This window comes from Phacochoerus africanus, chromosome 11 (assembly GCF_016906955.1).
Source record: "Phacochoerus africanus isolate WHEZ1 chromosome 11, ROS_Pafr_v1, whole genome shotgun sequence".
NCBI lineage: Eukaryota > Metazoa > Chordata > Mammalia > Artiodactyla > Suidae > Phacochoerus > Phacochoerus africanus.
Genome location: NC_062554.1, coordinates 11,869,170 through 11,896,305, shown reverse-complemented (window position 1 = coordinate 11,896,305; position 27,136 = coordinate 11,869,170). Strand labels below are relative to the sequence as shown.

The following is a 27,136-nucleotide window of genomic DNA, read 5'->3' as shown; positions in this document are numbered from 1 at the left end:
TTGGTTTTTTTAGATTCCACATGAAAGTGACATCAGACAGTATTTGTCTTTCTCTGTCTGATCAACCTCATTTAACATAATGTTCTCCAAGTCCATCCATGTTGTCACAAGTGGCAGGATTTCATTCTTTTTGATGGCTAATAGTGCATTGGGTGTGCGTACATATATATATGTACATACACACACAGAACACACTACTTTATTGGCTGTTATTGTTGTTTCTTTTCTTTTTTTCTTTTTCTTTTTTTAATGGCTTCACCTGCTCGGTTGTTTTTTCTTCTCATTATGGATTTAGGACTTCCCCTGTGGCTCGCAGCATGACTACTTGGTGTTGCATTATTATGGGTTTAATTTTTCTGCTTTCTTTTTGTGTCTGGTATTTTTTTTCCTTTTTTGGCTGCCCTGCAGCATATGGAGTTCTTGGGTCAGGGGTCAGGTCTGAGCTGCAGCTATGGCAGTGCTGGATCCTTAACCCACTGTGCTGGGCCGGGAATCAAACATGTGTCCCAGTGCCACAGAGATGCCGCCTATCCCGTTGTTCCACCGTGGGAACTCCAGTGTCTCATAATTTTTGACTTGATACTAGACATTGTGAATTTTCTAGGCTAGATACTAGATGTTTTTGAACTCTAGGACATGACTCAGTTACTTGGAAACTGATTATTTAATATCTTGCTTTTAAGTTTTTTTGGTAGGGTGTGATATGTGTTTATTCTAGGGTTAGTTTTCTTCCTACTGACACAAGATCATTTTTCTGTAAATGTCTTAGGCTTCGTGGGCTGTTCAGTCTATTTCCCAGCTACGTATCCCATATGTTGTAGTGTGAAAGCAGCCATAGAAAGTACTTAAATGAATGAACACATTGTGTACCTTATTCTTAAGCACTGTAGTTTGAATTTCATATAGTTTTCAGTTGTCATTGAAAGCCTTTTGACTTTTTTTCAGCTATTTAATAATGTAAAAACCATCCTTCATAAAAACCTGTAGAAGAACAGAAGGTGGACCAGATTGACCTGTGGGATGTAATTTGCTGATCTCTGCTCTAACCAATGTTATTTGAAGTATGAGCTTTTCTATTTTGGCTCTTGGGGACAGAACTTGGTCATAAGACCTGTGTGAGTGTTGGACGTTGTTCTCGCTCTTCCTTTTGAGTGCTTCTTTCCTTGACCTTGGGTAGTTTCCTGACATACATGCACTAATCAGTACTTCGCTGAAGACTCAAAGGGTCTGTTTGCAGATTTCCAGAGTGGTCTCTATGCCTCTCACCTCTTTGTCACTCTGCTCCATGACCTCTAGTTCATATCTCTAATTTGCCTTCTTGATTCCCAGCTTTATCTCTTGGACAGAGGAGAATTGCCAGGTTTTGACTGGGTCCTCCCTCTTTGCAGCTCTCAATACAAGTTATATATTGGGACAATTATAGTATTTTATTGTCTTTGTTTCTAATCTTTCATGTCTTTTGTTGCCTCTTGTATAATGTCTTTAAGTATCATTGTTTCCTGTATTTTGTTCTATTGTTTAGTGGTTTCTGGCATAAAGTAAATACAGTTTCTGTTATTCCATATTGATTGGAAACCCAAGCTTACGACTTTCTCCTTTTTTTGTTTTTACTGTCGTTTCAAAGGATTTGTGGAAGAGGGACAGCCCACCTTCTTGATGTAATGTACTTCCGTTATCATATTTTTAGATAATTAAGATAAGGGGACCTTTTATTCCCCAAATGTAAATTGAGTGCATACTGTATGCTAAACTCTTCTCTGGGTCTTACGAATAAAATTTTAAAGAATCTTACATTCCAGGGGGTCGCCAAGGTTAGATAGCGAATATAATGTCTGCTTATATGAAATAGGAAATATGTATGGTTTTAGGGATTTATGGCTTAAGTGAATAACTCAGGGTCCACAAATCAATTAAACAATTTTAAAATGCCAATTTTATTATTTTTTTTTTTGTATTTTTAGGGCCGCACCCACGGCACATGATGGTTCCCAGGCTAGGGGTCGAATCGGAGCTGTAGCCGCCGGCCTACACCATAGCCATAGCAACGTCAGATCCCAGCTGCATCTATGACCTACACCACAGCTCAGGGCAATGCTGGATCCTTAACCCACTGAGGGAGGCCAGGGATCAAACTTGCATCCTCATGGATACTAGTCAGATTTGTTTCTGCTAAGCCATGATGGGAACTCCTAAATGCCAATTTTAGATTTACATAAATAATATATGCCACATAGGCTAACAGTGGCGTTGTATCATTTTTTCCCCTATTTTTTCTTTCTTTTTGTTTGTTTTGTTGCTTTGTTTTTATTTTTATTCATTTCATTATTTTTTGATTTGTTTGCTTGTTTTTTCTTTGTACTTTTTAGGGCCGCACCTGAGGCATATGGAATTTCCCAGGCTAGGGGCTGAATTGGAGCTGTAGCTACCGGCCTATGCCACAGCCACACCAATGCCGGATCCTCAACCCACTGAGCAAGGCCAGGGATCAAACCCACACCCTCATCTAGCTGGGTTCATTAACCACTGAGCCACGAAGGGCACTCCCTGTTTTTTTGTTTGTTTTTTTTTGCCATTTCTTGGGCCGCTCCTGTGGAGGTTCCCAGGCTAGGGGTCAAATTGGAGCTGTAGCTGCCAGCCTAAGCCAGAGCCACAGCAACACGGGATCCGAGCCATGTCTGCCACCTACACCACAGCTCATGGCAACGCTGGATCCTTAACCCACTGAGCAAGGCCAGGGATTGAACCTGAAACCTCATGGTTCCTATTCGGATTCGTTAACTACTGAGCCATGACGGGAACTCCTTTTTTTTTAAAGAGCCACACTCATGGTATGTGGAGGTTCCCAGGCTAGGGGTTGAATCAGAGCTGCAGCTGCCAGCCACAGCCATAGCAACACCAGATCTGAGCCCTGTCTGCAGCCTGTGCCACAGCTCATGTCAATGCTGGATCCCCAACCCACTGAGCGAGGCTAGGGATCAAACCCATGTCCTTATGTAAAAGTAGTAAGGTTCATTAACCACTGAACCACAATGGGAACTCCGCCCTATGTTTTTTTTAAATTGAGCTGTTTCTATCATTGCTTTTGTATGAAATGTTCTCGACCCAGTCTGGTTATTCTTCCCCATGCTGATCAGATATTATTATTGTTAGTTAATTTTATTGTTAGGAGATTTTAATAAATTTGTCAAAATCTCTTCAAATTTAGTGTTTGTGGTGAGAAATAATGGAAAACAATTTTATGGTACACTCTGTTGAGTTGAAGATGTGTATTATTGAAACTAGAGCAACTGCTAAATATTAAAGAAGTATGCCTGATAAGCCAGTAGTAGGTATGAAATGAAATGCTAAAGTGTGCCCAGTTAATCCAAAAGAGGACAGGAAGAGATGGAGTAAAGGAACAAAGAAACATTGGGCTATACAGAAGATAAATGGTAGGATTGTAGATTTAGATATAATTATGTCAGTAATTGCATTAAATATAAATGGTCTTATCAGGGTTTGGCAAATTTCTCCCATAAAAAGCCAGATATTAACGAATATTTTAAGTTTTATGGTCAGTACAATGTTCGTTGAAGCTGTTCAGTTCTGCCCGTGTAGCATGAATGAAAGTAACCCCATACACATTACATGAATGAGTAAGTATGGCAGTGTTCCAATAAAACTTTATTTATATAGATGCTAAAATTTGAATTTCATGTAACTGTCATGCATTACAAAATACTATTTTTCAGTTGTTTTTTTTTTGATTTTTACCCCCAACCATTTAAAAATGTAAAACCATTTCTAGTTCCTGGGCTGTACAAAAGCGGGTGACAGGCTGCATTTGCCCTCTGGGCTGTTGTAGTTTGCTAGTAGTCTTTGGCTTAAACCTGCTCTCTCCAGTCTCTAGTCACTGCTAGCCACCTGTGGTATTTAAGTGAAAATTAAGTAAAATTGAATAAAAGATTGTCAGAGTGGATAAAAAAGCAGGACCCAATTGCATGCTATAAAAATTCATTTTAAATACAAAAATAAAAGGATAGGAAATGTTATACTGCACAAAGCTAATAGGAAAGCTGGAATAGCTATACACTAATATCAGAAAATGCAAACTTGGTGTTCCCGTTGTGGTGCAGCAGAAACGAATCTGACTGGGAACCATGAGGTTGCGATTTCCATCCCTGGTCTTGCTCAGTGGGTTAAGGGTCTGGCATTGCCGTGAGCGTGTGGTTTAGGTCACAGACGTGGCTCAGATCCTGCATAGCTGTGGCTGTGGTGTAGGCCGACAGCTGTAGCCCCTAACCTGGTGCTAGGTATGCCACAGATATGGCCCTAAAAAGCAAAAGAAAAAAAAAAGAAAATGCAGATTTCAGGGAAGAGTGCCCGCTATGGCGCACCGGGATCGGTGAGTGTCTTGGGAGCGAAGGGATGCAGGTTCAATTTCTGGTCGGGTGCAGTGGGTTAAGGATCGGATATTGCGGTAACTGTGGCTTAGATTGCACCTGTGGCTTGAATGTGATCCCTGGCGTGGGAACTCCATATGCCATGGGGCAGCCAAGAAAAAAAAAAGAAAAAGAAAAAGAAAACTAAAAAAAAAAAAGAAAATGGAGGAGTTCCCGTCCTGGCGTAATGGAAACAAATCCGATTAGGAACCATGAGATTGCAGGTTCAATCCCTGGCCTTGCTCAGAGGGTTAAGGATCCGGCGTTGCCATAAGCTGTGGTGTAGGTCTCAGACGCGGCTCTGATCTGGCATTGCTGTGGCTCTGGCGTAGGCTGGCAGCAATAGCTCCAGTTAGGTCCCTACCCTGGGAACTTCCATATGCCGAGGGTGCAGCCCTAAAGAGACAAAAGACAGAAAAAAAAAAAAGGAGACTTCGGGAGTTTCCTCCTGGCCTAGTGGTTAAGGATTTGTCAGTCACTGGTGTGGCTCAAGTTCGATCCCTGGCCTGGAAACTTCTGCATGCTGCAGGTGTGCCCCCCCCCCCAAAAAAAAGAAAGAAAGAAAGAAAATGCATACTTCAGAACAAGGAATATAATGCTACAAGGGCTAATTTATTGGGGAGATGTAATGATAGTTGTCTTTTTCCCCAATAATAGAACTTTAAAATATGTGAAGCAAAAATTGATAAAACTGAAGGATACATGTACAGTCTAAAGTTAGAATCAGAAATTTCAGCAATCCTTTCAGTAATTGATAGTGCAGCTGGACAGAAAACCTGTCAGAATGTGGAAGACATGAACAGTGTTATCAACAGACGGGATGTTACTGACATTTCTGGAACACTACCCAACACTGTTGCTGAAGGTACATTCTTTTGAGGTGACCGCCAGTACCTCAGATGTTGGTAAGGATGTGAATCAACTGGAGCGCGAACAGTAGTGGCGGGAAGAGTAAATGGCGCAACTACTTTGGCAAAGCCTTTGGGAGTTTTCTATTAAATTAAACCTAAGTCTCCTATACTGCTAATCATTTCCCTCTATTCTCTATCCAAGGGAAATAAAAATAGAGAGTCCCTGGTGCCCTAGCAGGTAAGGATTTGGCATTGTCAGTGCTGTTGCTTGGGTTCAGTCCCAGGACCAGGAGTTTCCACGTGCTTTGGATGTAGGCCAAAATGTACATGTGTATGGGGGGTGTGTGTGTGTGTGTGTGTCCACACTAAGACTTGTGCACAAATGTCCATAGCAGCTTTACTCATAACAGCTCCAAACTGGAAATAACCTGAGCGGTCGTCAGATGGTTGGGTGAACCAGTAAATTCATATAGTGAGATACTACTCACATTAAAAAAAGCGTAGAGTGCTGATAATACGCAAAACCTGAGTGAACCCCCAAAACATGCTGAGCTAAAAAACCAGACAAAATGAGTACATACTGTATGATTCTATTTACATACAATTCTAGAAAGAACAGATCTTTAGTGACAGCAGATCAGTAGTTGCCTGAGGCTAGGATGGGGTCACTGACTATGAAGGGGGTCCCAAGGAAACTGCTTCTTTAGTCATAGTCGCTTCAGGGTTTTTGTTGTTGTTGTTGCTTATCTTAGTTTGTCTTCTTGTCATATTAAGAAGCTCATTCATAAAGGATGGTTTATGGTTGGCATAAATGCACATTGCCAAGTGGATTTTCTGTTTTACGTGTTTCATTTAATGGTTTTAGAAACATCTGTTTTTCTATCTGCTTCTTTAAGTTTGAGCAAGAAGCCAGTATTTATTTATTCATTTGCTAATCAATCAGTTACTTGGCTTAGAAGTAGGTCCTGATTATGAGTAAAAAAAATTTTTTTCAATCCAAATCAGCCATTCATGAACAAGCGTTTATTAAATCTATGGTATGTGCTAGGCACTGTCCTAGGTGCTGAAGACACAGGCTTGCTTAATGTGGGATAAAGGTGATCAGACATTTATGATATAGTGTGTAGTGTGTAGAATCACTTTGGGATATCCAGTAGGAGTACTTAATCCCAATAAAAGAGTAATCAAAGAATGGGAAAAATAATGATTTCTTAAGAAGTAGCAACCAGACAACTCTGAGGATGAGTAGAGGTGACTTGATGGAGGGAACTGGACGTGCGAAGATCTCGAGGCTAGACACAGCATGGAATGTTTGGGACTTCCATGAAATTCAGCATGGTGGATTTGTCGTTGTAAACCAAAACTAGCAACTCATTGGTCTGGGATCTTAGGTTCGTTAACCACTGAGCCACAACGGGAACTCCAGAACCTGTTTCTCATTGATTGTTTCCCTGATGTTTCATTCGAACCTCCTTAAATCATCAGCATTTTATTCAGACAACCTGACTTGCTTATTGATAATTTTTAGCATTCAGCTGGCTGGCCCCCAAATAAGGTGTCAGCATTTGCTTTAAGTAGGACATGATCACCATCTGGTGGTGAATAACAGTAACTTTGGTTTGTACATTTCTTTTTTTTTATTTTTAATTTTTTGTTGTTGTTGTTGTTATTGTTTTTTTGCTATTTTTTTGGGCCGCTCCCGCGGCATATGGAGGTTCCCAAGCTAGGGGCGAATCGAAGCCGTAGCCACTGGCCTACGCCAGAGCCACAGCAACTCAGGATCTGAGCCGCGTCTGCAACCTACAGCACAGCTCACGGCAATGCCGGATCCTTAACCCACTGAGCAAGGGCAGGGACCGAACCTACAACCTCATGGTTCCTTGTCAGATTTGTTAACCACTGTGCCACGACGGGAACTCCATGGTGTGTACATTTCTTTATGCTTTATTTGGTTTATTTTCATATACATTTTCTCTCTGAAATAACTAGAAATTACAGTGAATCCATTTTGTTATTCTTACTGCCAAAATTTTAGGAAACTGTAAGATGACATAGTGTGTTACTCATCTAGTTATCTCTGCTTGGCAGATGAATGTTGACTGAAAGAAAAGTATGAACTGATCACTTGTTAGCAAGGAATAAAGACAACATAAATTTTATAAAGACGTGGAGTTCTTGGATGTTCTGGTTGTGACTCAGTGGGTTAAGAAGCCAGTGTTGCCGTGGCCTGTGGTGTGGGTCATAGACATGGCTCGGATCCGGCCTTGCTGTGCAGCTCTGATTCAACCCCTAGCCTGGGAACTTCCATGTGGTAGGTGTGAAGAAAGAACCACACACACACACAAAAAAGTCATGGAGTTTTCTTAATTTAAATTCATAAATATGAAGAATTGTCTTAAAAAAACCATAAGCCTGGTTTATAACACCTAAAATCATTGTATTGAACCATAAAGACATCTTCTACTGTGCTTTTAAGTTTTTAAATGCTGTGGAACATACATCATCGGGATAGATAGATGTCTGGTACTTTATAGAAGTCTGGTGTTAGGAAACCACTGTATAGTAAAAGTTATTCATTTAAACATCTGGACTTCATTGTTGGCTCTTCTCTCCAGATGTTTATGGGAACATTCACCTCTTCCATCCTTACCATCAAAAGGGAGAGAAAAGGAGTAATAAAATCCTGTAAATAAGTTGTCTTGGGTTCATGCTGTCACCAGAAGGCTCACACAGTGAACTGAAATTCTAAAGCCACTTTTGCCGTCTTTTTCATCTCATCTTCCTCATCACTTTCCTACATACTGTTCAGATAATTTTTTTTTTTCAGATTTAAAGGAACTCTCTTATCGGCAGAACTTTCTGCAGAACTTAAAAGATTGCCTCACTTTCTCTCCCGCTGTTGTTTCCTTCTTCTTCATCTTGCCCATATTCTAGTTCATCGGATAGCTGAATGAACCAGGAACTGTGCTTGGTGCTGGGGACGTAGTGATGAAAAAAGCAGATGCATCTGGCCCCTATCTTTTTGGAGCTTACACCTAAGGATGGGAGAGAGGAAGAAGAGGAAATTGGTGATGGATAATTACAAATTGACTATATGATGTCAAAGAGCCCGCTTGTATTTTTTCTCTTTTCCTGTTAATACTTAGTTCTTATTTTCTTTTAATTATCAGTATTTGGGAAAAATTTAAAACAAGTTTTTTAGCTGGTGTGCTTGATTTTCTGCTTTATTTAAATATTAAAATTGTAACAATTTTCCCATTATTTTGTTTAACTTTATGGATAAAATTAGTTCCTACGGAGTATGAAGGCAGTTTACTACTTCCTTTATAGTGGAAAGTAGGTACAACCTCTTCTGCAGATTGAGCATTTGTCTGAGTTAATGGTTTACATTTTGAATAACAGTGCTTGCCTTTGAATTCTTAAAAGCATAGTATCTCTCAGCTCTTTTTTTTTTTAATGATCACTCCCCTAAAGAGAAAATTTTAACTTTTAAATTAATTTCTTTCTAGCAGGAGAAATTAAATATAAGGAATAAGATTGTGTCAGGTAAAGTTGTGGAAAACCATAAACCATTATCTGAGATTTTTCTACCTTCCTCAGGGACCAGTTTTTGCCCCCTTGTTAGCAGTATTGCCCCCATTGGGAATATATACTGTGGTAGACTTTGCTTTTATAGTTGTCATTTTTCCAGAAGACAATTTGGAAGTGAAGTAACTGTTTCCAAAGCCTTAGGAGTTCCCAGGTAGCTCAGTGGGTTAAGAATCTGGCATTGTCACTGTGGTGGCTCTGGTTTATGCTATGGCTTGTGTTTGATCCCTGGCCTGGGGACTTCAGAATGCCCAGGGCATGGCCCAAAAACAGTACAGCTGTACAGATGGATTGGAAAATAGCAGTGATGGGTGCCCCTTTCTCCTGACTCTTTCTAGTGCTTTTCATAACATACATATAACACGGTTTAAAGACTCCTTAGTTGAAATACAAAGTGCTGGCGTTTAAGTGCAGTGTGAACTTTTGAAATGAGTGTGAGAAGTAAGATGTGGTACACATAAATTTATTTGACTTTATTATTAAATGTGTATATGTTGCCTTTCTAAATCATAATCAAACAAAAAGCTGTGGTTTCTGTTTTTAAAAAATGAACAAACTGGAGTTCCTGTCGTGGCGCAGCAGAAACAAATCCAACTAGGAACCACGGGGTTGCGGGTTCTATCCCTGGCCTCGCTCAGTGGGTTAAGAATCTGGTGTTGACGTGAGCTGTGGGTGTGGGTCGCAGAAGCGGTTTGGATCTTGTGATGCTGTGGCTGTGGTGTAGGCCGGTGGCTACAGCTCCAATTCAACCCCTAGCCTGGGAACCTCCATATGCCATGGGTATGGCCCTAAAAAGGACAAAAAGACAAAAAAAAAAAAAAGAACAAACTAATAGGAATCAGAAGACAGTTATATAGTGGTCAGTTTTTAAGATTGGTGAAAATTCCTTAGAAATTTTAAGATTTTCTAGATTTTGCAGTTTTCTTTGGGGTATTTCTCTGCATCTCTAGTGCCACAACCCCAGTTCAAGCTGTCGTTTTCTCTTGCCTGGAGTGTGGCACTAGCCTCCTAAGTAATTGTTTTACCCCCCCCATCTCCCACCCCTGCTCCAGTTCATTCCTCACAGAGCAACCAAAGTCATCTCCACAGACCCTATATCTTTCCAAATTATGGAAAATGTAAAACTTGCGCAAAAGTAGAAAGTTGTATAATGAAGTTTCTCATGCTTGTCGCCCAGATTCAGTGCAGTTTTGTAATTTTGTTTGGGTTATAACTCCATCCACCCCCATGCCGCTTAGATTATTATGAAGCAGATCCTAGGTATGGGGAGATCTTTTAAAAACTTAGATCAGGAAACCTTCCTAAATTCTTTCTGGATTTGTCATTATACTGAGAATGAAACAAACTCTTCACGTGGCCCCAAGGAGTTCTAAGATTTGACCTTTGCTTCCTTCTTCAGGGCGTCTTTTACCATTTTCTCTTTGCTGCCACACTGTGAACTTTTAGCTGTAGGTCTTCTCTATAGGCATTTCCTTGTGCCTGGCACGTTCTTCCCTTCCTTGGCTTGGGTTGCTTTTTTTTTTTCTTTTTCTGGCCGAACCTGCAACAGATGGAAGTTCCTGTGCTAGGGGTCGAAGTGGGGCTGCAGCTGCAGGCCTACACTACAGCCACAGCACCACTGGATCCGAACCATCTCTACGACCTACGCTGCAGGTTGCAGCAGCACCAGATCCTAACCCACTGAGCGAGTCCAGGGCTTGAACCCGCATCTTCACGGATACTATGTTGGGTTCTTAACCTGCTAAATCACAAGAGGAGCTCCGGCTGATTCTTTATGGTCTTTGTTAGAGAGCCTTGCACTGGTGATTTTACCCAATGTAAAAATGTTTCCTTAAAATGTTAGCAGTTAGTATATTTAGGTAAAGGGTGTACCGGTATTTTAACTTTGCACTAGGTTTAAAATTATTAGAGAAAAAAATGTTGAGGGGAAATCCCTCTTTTTCCTTAAACACTATTCTATCACTGTGTTTTTTAATTTGTTTTAGGTCTTTCTCTTTCCTTCACAACTCCCCCCCCCATCCCCCTCCGTGATTATTAAATTGAGTGGAGAGAATAGAGAGAAGGGAAATAGGAACTTTTTTTTTTTTTTTTGGTCTTTTTGCTATTTCTTTGGGCTGTTCCCGAGGCATATGGAGGTTCCCAAGCTAGGGGTCAAATTGGAGCTGTAGCCACCGGCCTACGCCAGAGCCACAGCAACTCGGGATCCGAGCCGCGTCTGCAACCTACACCACAGCTCACAGCAACGCCAGATCCTTAACCCACTGAGCAAGGTCAGGAACTGAACCCGCAACCTCATGGTTCCTAGTCAGATTCGTTAACCACTGCACCACGACAGGAACTCCAGGAACATTTGATTAAAGTTGGAGGCATATGGTCTTGGAAGCTATTGCCTGCTGCAGTACCTCAGATTCCCTCTGCCGGAAGCTGTTTGTTAAGTACCTATAAGGAAAGAGTAACCCTTTAAAGGCTCACTGACAGTGAGGGTAGCTCACATCATCTCTGACACAAACACTCTCTGACATAAATGACAGCAACATCTTCTCAGACCCACCTCTTAGAGTATTGACAATAAAAACAAAAATAAACAAATGGGACCTAATCAGACTTAAAAGTTTCTGCACAGCAAAGGAAACCCTAAACAAAACGAAAAGACAACCCACAGAGTAGGAGAAAAATCTTTGCAAGTGAATCAACTGACAAGGGATTAATCTCCAAAATGTATAAACACCTTCTGCAGCTCCATACCAAAAAAACAAACAACCCCATCAAAAAATGGGCAGAAGATCTAAACAGACAATTCCCCAAAGAAGACTTACGGATGGCTAAAAAGCACATCACATGAAAAGGTGTTCAACATCACTCATGGTTAGAGAAATGCAAATCAAAACCACTATGAGGTACCACCTGACACCAGCTAGAATGGCCATCATCCAAAAGTCTACAAATAAGAAATGCTGGAGAGGGTGTGGAGAAAAAGAAACCCTAGTACACTGTTGGTGGGAATGTAAATTGGTGCAACCACTGTGGAAAACAGTATGGGGATTCCTCAGAAAACTAAACATAGAACTACCATTTGATCCAGCAATCCCACTCCTGGGCATCTATCCAGAGAAAACCACGACTCGCAAAGACACATGTACTCCAATGTTCATTGCAGCACTATTTACAATAGCCAAGACATGGAGACAACCTAAATGTCCATCGACAGAGGAGTGGATCCAGAAGATGTGGTACATATACACAATGGAATATTACTCAGCCATTTAAAAGAACGAAATACCAGCATTTTTAGCAACATGGATAGACCTAGAAATTATCATGCTAAGTGAAGTCAGCCAGACAATGAGACACCAACATCAAATGCTTGCACTGACATGTGGAATCTGAAAAAAAGACAGACTGAACTTCTTTGCAGAACAGATGCTGACTCATAGACATTGAAAAACTTTTGGTCTCCAGAGGAGGAGACAGGTTAGGGGGTGGGGGGATGCGCTTGGGTTATGGGATGGAAATCCTGTGAAATTGGATTGTTATGATCATTATACAACTACAGACGTGATAAATTCATTTGAGTAATTTTTAAAAAAGGAAAAAAAAATTACCTATAGAACATCTTTCAGTATTTGGATCAGTAATACAGTCTGGGATTCTACCACCTACTGCTGCTTCATACCTGTGTCACCTTGGCAGATCCTTCATGAATTCACACAGCACCTGACTTTCATCTTCCTGAGGCCTTATGAAAGAAACGGGTCTGTTAGAGGTTATGTATCAAATCTATCATGTGACAAGGTAGAGGTCTTGGTTCTGTTGTGACAAAACCTGTATTTTTCCAGAATGACATGAAGTTGGTTAATAGATAATACTTAGGAGGAGGTTAATAATTACCTGATGTTCTGGAAATGATATTACTTAGGAAATGTTCCAGGTGATAAGTAAATGTACAGGTTGTTAGTGCATGTTTTAGAAAATGATTGTGTGCATATTTAATTTTTTCATTAACATATAGTCGACTTGCAGTGTTGTTTATATATATATATATATATATTTTTTTTAAATCTTGTTGTTGTTGTTGTTGTTGCTATTTCTTGGGCCGCTTCCGCGGCATATGGAGGTTCCCAGGCTAGGGGTCGAATCGGAGCTGTAGCCACCGGCCTACGCCAGAGCCACAGCAACGCGGGATCCGAGCCGCGTCCGCAACCTACACCACAGCTCACGGCAACGCCGGATCGTTAACCCACTGAGCAAGGGCAGGGACCGAACCCGCCACCTCATGGTTCCTAGTCGGATTCGTTAACCACTGCGCCACGACGGGAACTCCCTGCAGTGTTGTTTAAATTCCCGCTGTATAGTGTAGTAGGTGTTTGAACGTTGCTGAGAGGATTGATTGTACAAGTACACATAAGGAAAAAGTCGTAACTGTGTATGATGATGGATGTTAACTAGACCTATGTTGTGGTGAGTATTTTGTAATGTATACAACTATTAGATCATTATGTTGTACACCTGAAATATTATGTCATATCTCAATCATACCTCAATTTTAAACATAAGTAAAATGTCAAGTAAAAAATGTAAAAATTCTAAGATTTTTAAAACTGATAATGTATTGAAATAACATTGGGACATATGGTATTAAATAACATCTTATTAAAATTAATACTGATTTTTTTTTTACTTTTGTGAATGAACTACTAGAAAAATTTAAATTATGAGGCTTGTTTTATATTTCTATTAGATAGTGCTGTGTAAGAGCCAGTGCTCTAATAAGCAAATCAAGTAATGTACTTCTACGTGGCAAATCAACAGTGACTACATTTGCAAAGTGGGATTAAAGCCATATTTATTGTATACATTTATATTTGTCCTCTGGTAATTTTTTTCTGGGCATACCCACAGCATGTGAAGGTTCCTGGGCCAGGGATCAAACCCAAGCCACTACAGTGACAACGCCAAATCCTTAACCTGATGTGCCACAAGAGAACTCCATTGGCTTTTATTTTATTTTATTTTTTTTTTTTTTAAGGCTGCAGATGTGGCATGTGGAAGTTCCCAAGCCAGGGGTCAAATTAGAGCTACGGCTGCCAGCCTGTGCCGCAGCCACAGCAATGCCAGATCCTTAACCCACTGAGTGGGACCGGGGATTGAATCCATATCCTCATGGTACTAGTCAGGTTTGTTTCCCTGAGCCATGACAGGAACTGCGGATTTTTGTAAATAATATCAATTATATCAAAACTTTTTGTGATTTTGGGTTTCCCTGGTGGTTTAACGATCTGGCATTGTCACTGCGGTGGTGCCAGTTTGATCCCCTGGCCCAGGAACTCCCACGTGTCGCAAGTACGGCCAAAACGTTTTTGGGTGTGTGTGATTTCATTTATCTGTGATGTGGAAGATATAGAAAAAACACAGGTGTGAAGCTTTGGCCCAAGTGCTGAATGAGTGGCAAAGCTAATATAAATGTCATGGGCATTCCAAGGAGAAAGACGTCACTAGGACCATCGGGAGCCTATCAGAGACTTTTGAGATTTTGAAAGATGAATATGATTCAGGTGTTAGAAAACAGGTAACTGGAGGGCTTGAATAAAACCCATATAGGTATGAGCTGGATATGCTTAGTAGATAGTGAACAGGTCAGCATGATTTGAAAATGAATGTTGGGACTGTGACTATGGCAAGAAATCTGGACGAGTTTTATAGAAACTAGGAGCCATAAAAGATATTTATGAATTGGAAAGTGACATGAAAGCAGTATTTTTTTCGAAGATTGGTTTGGTTATAGGAGATTATTCCTACCTGTTTTTCTGAAGTGGAAAGGTACAGTGATATCCTAGAGAAACTGAGGAAATTGAGCCCAGGTGAGATGTAGGAAGGTAGAATCAGAGGACCACTGTGTTTGGGTAAAAGAGAAAAGGACAAATTGAAACCGACCTTGGTTCCCCAAATATAGCAGAAGTAAAAATAAAGATGTTTTACCTTTATATAATGTTTTTGCGTGTTTAAAACTGTAAGATAGGCAGTGCAGCCCTTTACTACAGATGAGGAATCTGAGAGTCAGTGTTTGAAGAACTTGACCAGAATCATGGTCTCTTTGTCTTGGTGGAAGAGCTGAAGATGGTGCCCTGGTCTTTTTCTTCCTGATGTCTTGTCATTGGCATTGCTACTCAGTTGCTTAAGCCACTGCCTCAGTTTTTCTTCACTCACTTTGTACAAACTGTCAATCCCTAAGTTTTATTATTTGTTTTCTAAAAATCTCACAGATCTGCCTACTTCTCTCTCCCACTCTGCCTTAGTTCAGGTTACTCCCATCTTTCTGGTTTGATATTTTCTTTATTTTCTTTATATCTAATTTCTACCATGAGTAACGTCTGCTAAAACAAATAAGCAAATAAAAGCAACTTGCATTCCCTACAGTTCAGTTGCTGAGATCCTTCTAAATTATAGTACACTTTCCTGCTTAAACTTTTAAATAAAATGTAAACTCTGTAGCCTGGCCTTAGAAGATTCTTTATGATTATGCCCTTTCTCTGGATGCTTCCAGTTCCAGTTTGTTTGTTTGTTTGTTTGTTTAAGGTGTCTTTTATTTCTAATTTTATTTTATTTTATTTATTTGTTTAAAGCAAGCAAAGTCTTGCTTTAGCAAAGGAAAACAGCTCCCAGGACAGGCTGGGATGGGGAAGAAGAGTCCCCCTTCTCTATTGTCTTATAGGGGTTTTTATTTTATTTATTTATTTATTTTATTTATTTATTTTTTTGTCTTTTTGCTATTTCTTGGGCCGCTCCTGCGGCATATGGAGGTTCCCAGGCTAGGGGTCGAATCGGAGCTGTAGCCACCGGCCTTCGCCAGAGCCACAGCAACGCGGGATCCGAGCCGCGTCTGCAACCTACACCACAGCTCACGGCAACGCCGGATCGTTAACCCACTGAGCAAGGGCAGGGACCGAACCCGCAGCCTCATGGTTCCTAGTCAGATTCGTTAACCACTGCACCACGACGGGAACTCCTTATAGGGGTTTTTAATCCCTCAAAGATGGGGGTTACCAATGTGGGGTCCAGAAACATGTGGTTTTCTCCTGTTGGCCTTGCCCGGTTACCTGTATCAGTCCTTGTCCAATAGAGGTCTTAGGGGTGGAAATGTCTCATAAGTCTTAGGGTTTCTTTGCCCTTCTCTTCTCTTAGACCGAGTCACCATTCCTGTCACTCCTTTTCTGTCATTTGAGGAGTGGGTCTATTTTTTTTATTTAAAGTTGATTTACTATGTTGTGTTAATTTCCACTGTACGGCAAATTCAGTTATACATATATACAGTCTTTTTTATATCCTTTTCCATTACGGTTTGTCTCGGGATATTGAATATAGTTCCCTGTGCTATACAATAGGGCTTTGTTGTGTATCCCTTCCGTATGTAGTAGTTTGCATCTGCACCCCCAGACTTTCAGACCATCCCTCCCCCAACCTCCTTTCTCCTTGGCAACCACAAGTCTGTTCTCTGTGTCTGAGTCTACTTCTGTTTCATAGGTAATAGGTTATTTGTGTCGTATTTTAGATTCCACATGTAAGTGATATCATAATGGTATTTATCTTTCTCTGCGGGATTTCACTTAGTGTGATCATCTCTAGGTCCATCCATGCCTCTGTCTAGAGTCGTTGTTTTTGCAAGTAGATGTCCATTCGTTCCAGCACTATTTGTTGAAAAGACTATTCTTGGGAGTTGCTGTTGTGCAGTGGTAATGAACTGGTATCTGTGAGGTTGTGGGTTTGATCCCTGGCCTCACTCAGTAGGTTAAGGATCCAGTGTTGCCATGAGCTGTAGTGTAGGTCGCAGACTTGGGGCTGAGATCCTGTGTTGCTGTGGCTGTGGCTGTGGCCAGCAGCTACAGCTCCAATTAGACCATCTAGCCTGGGAACTTCCATATGCTGCACTTGCAGCCCTAAAAAAAGGGGAAAAAAAAAAAAGAGAGAGAGAGAGAGAAAAGAAAAGAAAAGGCTATCCTTACTCCATTGAATTAATTGTCTTTGCTCCTTTGTCAAAGATCAACTGACCTTATTTGTGGGGGTGTATTTCTGGGCTCTTACTCTGTTCCATTTCTCTGTGTGACTTTTGCCAGTACCACACTGTCTTGATTGCTGTAGCTTTAGAGAAAGTCTTAAAAGTCAGGTAGCATCAGTCCTTGGATTGTCCTTCAGTACTATTTGGGCAATTCTGGATCTTCTGCCTTTCCGTATAAACTTGAGGATCTGGGAGTTCCCATCGTGGTGCAGTGGTTAACGAATCCGACTAGGAACCATGAGGTTGCGGGTTCGGTCCCTGCCCTTGCTCAGTGGGTTAAGGATCCGGCGTTGCCGTGAGCTGTGGTGTAGGTCGCAGACTCGGCTCGGATCCCGCGTTGCTGTGGCTCTGGCGTAGGCCGGTGGCTACAGCTCCGATTCGACCCCTAGCCTGGGAACCTCCATATGACCACGCGGGAGCGGCCCTAAGAAATAGCATAAAAAAATAAACTTGAGGATCTGTTTGTCAACTTCTGCAAAATAACTGGCTGGGATTTGTAGGGATTGCACCGGGATCTGTAGATCAAGTTACAGAGACAATATTTAATTTTCCTGTCCATGTACATGGAATATCTCTCCATTTATTTGGATCTTTGATTTCTTTCGTCAGAGCTTTTAAATTTTCCTTGTTAAAAACCTTGTACAGGAGTTCCCGTCGTGGTGCAGTGGTTGACGAATCTGACTAGGAATCATGAGGTTGAGGGTTCGGTCCCTCGCCTTGCTCAGTGGGTTAGGGATCTGCCGTTGCTGTGCGCTATGGTGTCGCAGACGCAGCTCGGATCCCTCGTTGCTGTGGCTCTGGCGTAGGCTGGCAGCTGCAGCTCCGATTAGACCCCTAACCTGGGAACCTCCATATGCCACGGGTGTGGCCCTAGAAAAGGCAAAAAGACCAGGAAAAAAAAACCTTGTACATATTTTGTTAGTTTATACCTAAATATTTAATTTTCTTTTGGTGCTAGTATAAATGATATTTTCTTTTTACTTTGAAATTCCAGTTTTTTATTACTGGTAAATGAGAAAGCAGTTGATTTTCGTATATTAACCTTATTTTTCAGCCTGTTATGTCTGCTGTATTTTGCAAACAATATCCTTCCCCCCTTTTCTCCCCCGCTCCCCACCTTCGGTCTCATACATTCTGGTCTTCACTTAGTTTAATTGTCTGTTTAGTTGTCTATTATTATCCCTCATGTGCTTCTGTCCCTTAGCTCCAGATGAGATCAGGTGCATTCCGGGTGGTATGGCCGTAGATGTCTATCTCTTATCTTTAGCTCACCGACCTTCTACCCTCCTGAGAAGACTCTCTTAAGAAGGCTCATTAAAGGCAGAAACTATTTTTGCTTACTAATAGTGGACCTACAGAAATTTGTTGAATGGGGAAATATTCTTTTTTTGTCTTTTTGTCTTCAGGGCCGCACCTGCAGCATATGGAGGTTCCCAGGCTAGGGGTCTAGTCAGAGCTGTTGCTGCTGGCCTACGCCAGAGCCACAGCAATGCCAGATCCGAGCCGTGTCTGCGACCTACACCACAGCTCACTGAGTGAGGCCAGGGATCAAACCTGCAACCTCATGGTTCCTAGTCGGATTTGTTTCTGCTGAGCCACAACGGGAACTCCGGGAAATATTCTTATGTTTCAGAGTTGTTTCAAGTTAGAAGTAGCTCTAGTAGAAAATAAAAGGGTCTGAAAGAATGATTGAAAGTAATTAGTCCATCGCTTCCCAGCCTATACTTCAGAGCAGTTGTATACGTAAGATATTGTATGTTTCACAGAAAGGATTCCGTGATAAAATTTGTCAGGGACTGCTGCAGATTATATCTCTGTCTTGGATATTTGCAGTGCATATAAGACTAATCAATAAAGGCTTCAAGAATTTTTGTGGTAAAAATAAATATATATTTCTCCTTCTGGCATTTTCCTAATGTATTTGATTATGGACACTTATAAGATCATACACCTGTAATTTCTCTTTGGATACTTGCAGTATTTATTATTTGCAAAATGCTAAGTGTGCATGTCCTTTATTTCCCTCAGATCTAATTAATAAAATTATACCATATAATCATATCATGCCCAAGGGATGTTTGGAGGAACTCTGGTTGTTTCCAGTTGGAAGAGAAAACCTAAGGGAAGATAACAGCAATCTTCAAATGTTTGAAGTTTCCAGTAAAAGGCAATTGAAAGTATTTCCTTTGAAACTAGAGAATAAGAGCAAGAACCAGGGGAGGAAGACATAGGGAGGCAGATTTTTTTTACTTCGTGTAAGGATAACTGTCTAATAATTAGAATTTTGGAAGGTTAAGTAAATTTTCTGTTCCTGGAGGTTGTCAGCAAAGATTTAAAAAGACGCTATAGACAAGTTTAGTGCATTAGATAACGGATTGATCAGAAGAGTAGTTTTCTGCAGCAGTTTGAAAATGATTAGAGTATTTCTGAGATATCCGTCAACTCAGAATTTATATTCCTTGATTCCTTTTTAGTTCTGTGAATCCATACTTTGATCTGGTATCTCAGTAAAGAAACCAAATACATGATAGGAGAAACATACAGTCGGAATTTTAGTTGTATAGTTAAGTTCTTTTACTTGATGGTAATTTTTATAGACTTTACTTTTCAGAGCAATTTTGGATTCACAGAAGCATTGAGTGCAAAGGATGGAGATCCCAGGTACCATCTTCCCTACACATGTGCAGCCTCCCTCGCTGTCCACATTCCCGCACGGCCGTGGTACATTTGTGACAATTGATGAACCTACATGGACACGTTACTGTCACCGCAAGGTCTACGGTTTACATTAGAGTTCACTTACTTCCTGATGTTTTGAAAGAAAATGTGAATATTCCTGCTCATTTTAGGGAAGTGGTTTTTCACTTATTTCTTGCCCTAGGACAGTCTTTTCTGATTCAGAGATCTGAAAGACAAGTGAGTCACCATTTACGTTGAAAAAGTATTCAGCATGGGGAAAAGGTCTTTTATAATTGTAAATGTTTACAAACGTTTTCTTTTGCTGGCTAACAGAATTTTTTTTTTTTTTCTTTTTAAGTACCGAAAGAATTGGTGGAGCTCCACTTGAAGTTGATGAGAAAGATTGGCAAATCTGTTACAGCAGATAGATGGGAAAAGTATTTGATCAAGGTAAGTATTTGTACATTACCTTACATACTACAGAATATTACTCTAACATCACAAATTGATGTTCCATTTCACAATATGCTTTAACTTTCTCTCTTTTTTTTTTTTTTTTTTTTTTGCTTTTTAGGGCCGTACCTATGGCATATGGAAGTTTTCCAGGCTAGGGGTCGAATCAGAACTGTAGCCGCCAACCTATACCATAGCTCACAGCAATGCTGGCTCCTTAACCCACTGATCAAGGCTGTGGAGCCACAAGGGGAATTCCCTGCTTTAAATTTTAAAATGGTCTCCTAAGGGGTTCTCATTGTGGCTCAGTGGTAATAAACCTGACTCGAATCCATGAGGATCTCTGGTTTCGCTTGGTGAGTTAAGGATGGGGCATTGCTGTGAGCTGTGATATAGGTCACAGGCTGGGCTTGGATCCCGTGTGGCTGTGGCATAGGCCTACAGCTCTAATTTGACCCCTAGCTTGGGAACCTCTATATGCCACAGGTACAACCCTAAGACAACAACAGCAAAAAGTAAAGAGGTCTCCTAAAAGTTGCAAAATAGAACTCAGAAATCCATCTGATTACTATTAGTATGTGATCTCTTTTGCAGCTACTAAACAATAGTCTAGAGTCCTAAAGTTAGATTTCAGAGGTATTATATTTATTTGTGCCTAACACTGCCCAGGACTTTCCATGTCTTCTCTCAGTTGATCCTTAAAATCATCCTGATTAAATCAATTAAGATACGGATAAGGCCCAATAAAGTTGTCATTTTTTTCTTTCTTTTTTTCTTTGTTTTTTTAGGGCCGCACTTGTGGCATATGGAAGTTCCCAGGCTGAGGGTCTAATCAGAGCTGCAACTGCCCACCTATAGCGCAGCAACAGCAACACAGATCTGAGCTGCATCTCTGACCTAGGCCACAGCTCACTGCAATGCTGAATCCTTAACTCACTGAGCAAGACCAGGGATTGAACCCACATCCTCATGGATACTAGTCGGGTTCCTTACTGCTGAGCCACAACGGGAACTTCCTCGTTTTTTTCTTTAAATCACTTGGTATATGTAGGCAGAGCCAGAATTTGTCTTTACTTAAAAAGTAAAATATCCAAAGACCAGTATGGAAAAGTCAGTATAGAAGGCTTCTAAGTTATCAGTAGGCTGAAGCTGTCTGGAGAACCACCTGAGTAATCAGAACATGATTGCTTTATGTTCCCGTCATGGCTCAGCAGTTAACAAACCCAACTAGGATCCAGAAGGATGCAGGTTCGATCCCTGGCCTCGCTCAGTGGTTAAGGATCTGGCATTGCCGTGGACTGTGGCATATGCCAGTAGCTGTAGCTCCGATTTGACCCCTAGCCTGGGAACCTCCTTGTGCAGCCCTTTTAAAAAGAAAAAAAAAGAAAAGAAAATGATGGCTTGTGGATAAACGCTGTCAAGGGCAAGACCATTCAGGAAAAATTATCTGGAATTTCGTCTAAATTTTGAGAACCACACAGTTTGGGGGGAGGGAGTATTTTGAACTGCACCATACCAGAACATTAGGTTATACTTTTAGGTGATTGGAAACCTGTGTAATTTTCTTGTCCTCTTTAAAATATGTATATATCTGTTTACATATACATGTATTTTCATACCTGTTTTTGAGGGGGGTGTTTGTGATTGTAAAGTATTATGAAAAGAAAAACCATCAGGGAACAAGAGTTGCTTGTTCTTATGATAAAAAAATCATGTGCTATTCCGGTTATCTTTGCCATTTAACACAACCCTCCAAATTAAGTGACATAACACAGTAATCATTTCAGTCAGCTCAGTGACTCCCTGGGTTGGGAATTTGAAATGAAAGGTCACTTTCACTATCCTCTGTTGATTGAAGCAGCCACAGTTCTCCCAGATTCGAGAAGAGGAGATACAGACCCTGAACTCTCAGTGGTAGGAGTTTCTTTTTTTTTCCCCCTCACTGTTTTTTGTTTGTTTGTCTTTGTATCTGGCTGCACCCCTCGGTATGTGGAAGTTTCTGGGCCAGGGATTGAACCCTCACCACAGCAGTGACCAAAGCCATTGCAGTGACAACAACAGATCCTTAACCTACTCTGCCGCAAGGGAACTCTGGTATGAAAAACCTAATATGAGATAGAGGTCAATATTTTTGCACAAGTTTGAAGCCCCAGAAAGTTGGCTCAGCATTTCAAAGTTTTATGCTCTGGGAGTTGCCTTGTGCCACATTGGGTTTAGGATCTGGCATTGTCACTGCAGCAGCTCTGGTGGTTTTTGTGGTGTGAGTTCGATCCCTGGCCCAGGAACTTCCAGATGGTGCAGACAGGGTCAAAAACAAAGCAAAACAAATAAATTTGATGCTGTGGGATTTTCTAAAGTGCCTTGATTAACTAGCTAATGTTTAATTAAATTTCTGAACTATATTAAACCATGAATGATTAAGTGAGCAAATTTTTAATTAAAGTATGTTTAAAAATACCAGTGAAGTTACTGTTTTGCCTTTAATAAAATATTAATGATTTAGAATCTAAGTCTGGACATTAAAAAGAGGTGCTGGAGTTTTCGGACATTAATTTTAACAATGTTTAAAGGGCTTTGGTCTTTTGAAATCTGTTTATTAAAGTGGGTTGCTGGAGTTCCTGTCGTGGCGCAGTGGTTAACAAATCCGACTAGGAACCGTGAGGTTGCGGGTTTGGTCCCTGCCCTTGCTCAGTGGGTTAACGATCCGGCGTTGCCGTGAGCTGTGGTGTAGGTTGCAGATGTGGCTCGGATCTTGTGTTGCTGTGGCTCTGGCGTAGACTGATGGCTACGGCTCCGATTTGACCCCTAGCCTGGGAATCTCCATATGCCGCGGAAGCGGAACCAAGAAATAGCAAAAAATAAATAAATAAAATAAAGTGGGTTGCTTTATTTTTATGAATTGAGAACTGAAGTTGAAATATCTTGTATAATAATCTCAGCTCTACTTTTTGTTTGTTTTTGTTTTTTAGGGCTGCACCTGTGGCATATGGAAGTTCCCAGGCTCAGGGTTGAATTGGAGCTGCAACTGGCGGCCTACACCACAGCCTTAGTAACACCAGATCCAAGCACAGCTCACGGCAATGCTGGATCCCCAACCCACTGATCGAGGCCAGAGATTGAACCTGTGTCCTCATGGATACTAGTCCGGTTCATTTCCATTGAGCCGTAACGGGAGCTTCCTCACCTCCACTCTTAACAACAGTTGGGTCCATGGATAATCTGTTTTTGTCCCCTTGCTTCTTGGTTTCTTCATAAAATTTGAGAATTGAGACGAGACAGTTTTATAAACAGTTTTATGGTCATAACCAAGGTTCTAGCTCTCTTTTTTTGAATTGATATATATTCACATACTTTGCCCTTTGAAAGTATATAATTCATGTTTTTTTAAAATATATTCACAAGGTTCTGTAGTCATCACCAGTATCTAAAGCAGAACTTTTTTTTTTTTTTTTTTGGCTATTTCTTTAGGCTGCTCCCGCCGCATATGGAGGTTCCCAGGCTAGGGGTCGAATCGGAGCTGCAGCCCCCGGCCTATGCCAGAGCCACAGCAACGTGGGATCCAAGCCGTGTCTGCAACCTACACCACAGCTCACGGCAACGCCGGATCGTTAACCCACTGAGCAAGGGCAGGGACCGAACCCGCAACCTCATGGTTCCTAGTCGGATTCGTTAACCACTGCGCCACGACGGGAACTCCTAAAGCAGAACATTTTTATCACCCCCAAAAAGAAACCCCATACCTGTTAGCAATTACTTCTTCCTTCCCCCAGTCCTTAGCAACCTCTAATCTGTTTTCTGACTATAGATTTGCCTATTCTGGATGTTTCATTTAAATAGAATCATACAATAATATGTAGCCTCTGTATCTTGTGCCTTTCACTTAGCATGATATTTTCAAGGTTCACCCATGTTGTATCATATATTGGAAGTTTATCCCTTTTATGCCTGAATAACATTCCATCCTATAGATAATACTACATTTTATTCACGTTTCGGTTTACAGTATTTGGCTTCTTTTCTGTCTTTTGGCTAATATAAATAGTATTGCTATGAACATTTGTGTATAGGTTTTTGGGTAGACCTGTGACTTAATTTTTTGAGTATATATCTAGGGTGGAATTGCTGGGTCATATGGTAATTCTTTGTTTAGCATTTTGAAGAACTGCCAGGCTCTTTTGCAAAACAGCTACAGTAATTTACATTTCCACTGGAAACCATGACATTCCACTTTTCGACATCCCTCTTTTACCAGGACTTTGATTGATAGATTGATTGATTTTAGCCATTCTAGTGAGATTAAAGTATTACCTCCTTGTGGTTTTCATTTACATTTCCCTATGACTAAATGATATTGAATATTCTTTTCATATGCTTTTCTGGCCTTTGTGTATATCTTCTTTGGAAAAATGTCTGTTTATATCCTTGTCCATTTTTAAATTTGTTGTTTTGTCATTTTGTTTTTGAGTTTTAAAGGTTTTTTATATATTCGGGATACTAGAACCTTACCAGATGCATGATTTGCACATATTTTGTCCCATTGCATGTGCTGTCTTCTTGGTATCTATGTAATGTCTTTCGATGCATGGAAGTTTTATGTTTGAGTAAGTCCAGTTTTTTTCTTTTTGCGTCTAGTGCTTTGGTGTTATATAGAAGAAACCATTGCCCAACCTAAGGTCATAAAGATTTAGTTCCGTATTTTGTTCTAAGAGTTTTGTAGTTTTACCTCTTAATTTAGATCTGTAATTTTTGAATATGCTCTCAGGTAGGAGTCCAGCTATATTCTTTTGCATGTAGATATTCATTTATTCTATTATCACTTGTTTAAAAAATTATTCTTTCTCATACTAAATTCCCTTGACATCCTTGTTAGAAGGTCAGTTGACAATAAATGTGAGAGTTTATTTCTGAAATTTTATTCTGTTGACTTGTTATTTATGCTAGTATCATATTGTCTTGATTATTGTACTTTGTGGTAAATTTTGAAATTGTTCATCTTTTCCAAGATTATTTTGGTTATTCTGCATTAATTTCAATTCCTCGTGAGTCTGAGGAACAGCTGCAAAAAATGCCAGGTTTTTATGGGGCTTGTATATAATCTGTAGATAAATTTGGGGAATATTGGCTTCTTAACAAAATTTTGTTTTCTGATCCATGAAAACAGGATGTTTTTCAAAATGTTTAGGACTTTAGTTTCTTTCAGAAATGTTTTGTAGTTTTCTGACTCTAATCTTACACTTAGTATTTTGCCATTTTGATGGTATTATAAATGGAATTGTTTTCTTAATTTCATTTTCATATCAGTCATTGCTAATGTGTAGAAATACAACTAATTTTTTATGTTGAATGTGTATCTTATAACTTTGCCAAACTCATTTATTAGTTCAGATAGCTTTTTGGGTGTGTGAATTCGTAAGACCTTCTATATACAAGATGATGTCATCTGCACACATCCATAGGTTTACTTCCCCCTTTCCTTTCTAGGTGCCCTTTATTTCTTTTCTTACATAAGGCCTCTGCTAGAACCTCTGGTACATTGTCGAAGAGAAATGGTGAGAGCTAACCCTAGGGGGGAAAGCTTTCAGCCTTTGAGCTTTTAGTATGATGTTGAGGGGTTTTCATTGCTGTCCTGTATCAGGCTGAGGAAATTCTCTTCTTTTCCTAGTTCAGTATTTTTATCATAAAAGCTATTGGATTTTGTCATATTTTTTTCTGCATCTGTTGAGATAACCATGTGAATTTTGTTCTTTATTCTATTGATGTGATGTATTATATTGATTAACTTTCATTGTTGTTGAAACTTTGCAATTCCGCAATCACTTGATTGTGGTCCATAGTCTTTTTTATATGTTATCAGATGTGGTTTGTTTGTTTGTGTATAAAAAGCAAGCACTTATTTCTTTCAGTTCTTTTTAAAATTTATATTATTGAAATATAGTTGATTTACAGTGTTGTGTTAATTTCTATTCAGCAGAATGATTCAGTTATACATATATATTTTTTTCATATTCTTTTCCATTATGGTTTATCACAGGATATTGTTTATAGTTCCCTGTGGTATACAGAACTTTGTTGTTTATCCATTCTATATATAACAGTTTGCATTTGCTAATCTCAAACTCCCAATCTATTCTTCCCCCAGGTTAATTTATTTTTGAGGATTTTTGTACCTTTGTTCATAAGGGGTATTGGTTTTTTTTTTTTTTTTCTTCTTGAGGTGTCTTTGTGCCTGGTTTTGGAACCTGGGAATTCCTGGCTATATATATGTATATGTGTGTATATATATATATATATATATATATATATATATATATATATGTTTTGTTTTGCTTTTTAGGGCTGCGCCCGTGGCATATGGAGGTTCCCAGGCTAGGGGTCCAGTTGGAGCTGTAGCTGCCAGCCACAGCCACAGCAATGCCAGATCTGACCTGCGTCTGCGACCTTCACCACAGCTCACTGCAACGCCGGATCCTTAACCCACTCAGCAAGGCCAGGGATCAAACCGCAAACTCATGGTTCCTAGTCAGATTCATTTCCACTGCGCCATGACAGGAACTCCCCTTGGCCTCATAAAGTGAATTGATGTTTTTTTGTGCAAATGTTTGTGAGGTATTAGAATTTAGAGTGGAGTCATGTGTGCTTGGGTTTTTCTTTATTGACAATTTTTTGTTTGTTCACTCATTCTCTTTACTTGTCATAAGTTTATTCTGATTTGTATTTCTTTTTGACTTATTTTCTTAGCTCAATTTCCTTTGTAGGAAATTGTCCCTTTTACTAGCCGATCTAGTTTATTGCTGTACAGTTGTTAATAGTATTCACTTGTAATCCTTTTTACTTCTGTAGAGTCAGTAGTAATGTTTCCACTCATTCCTCATTTTATTGATACAATGTTCTCTTCTTTTCTTGTCAGTCTGGTAACAGGTTTATAAATTTTATCTTTTTCAGAATCCCCTTCTGGTATAATTGAATTTCTTTATTATTTTTCTATGTGATTATTTTCTTCCTTCTGAGGCTTTAGTTTGCTTTATTTAGTTTGATTATTTTCTTCCTTCCACCTGCTTTAGTGTTCAGTTTGCTCTTTTCTTAAGGTGGAAATT

The 27,136-nt window shown here is 40.0% G+C and overlaps 1 protein-coding gene across 2 annotated transcripts in view; it reads left to right on the top strand.

Annotated features, from left to right (window-relative positions):
• RSF1 (remodeling and spacing factor 1) overlaps positions 1-27,136 on the top strand; it is a 157,012-nt gene that overhangs the window by 31,712 nt on the left and 98,164 nt on the right. The window contains exon 2 of one of the 2 annotated variants that reach the window (XM_047753445.1): positions 19,948-20,039. The exons of the other annotated variant lie outside the window; for it this stretch is intronic. Coding sequence (XP_047609401.1) covers positions 19,948-20,039 — 92 coding nt within the window. The remainder of the gene's footprint in view (positions 1-19,947; positions 20,040-27,136) is intronic. 2 annotated transcript variants of the gene reach the window in all.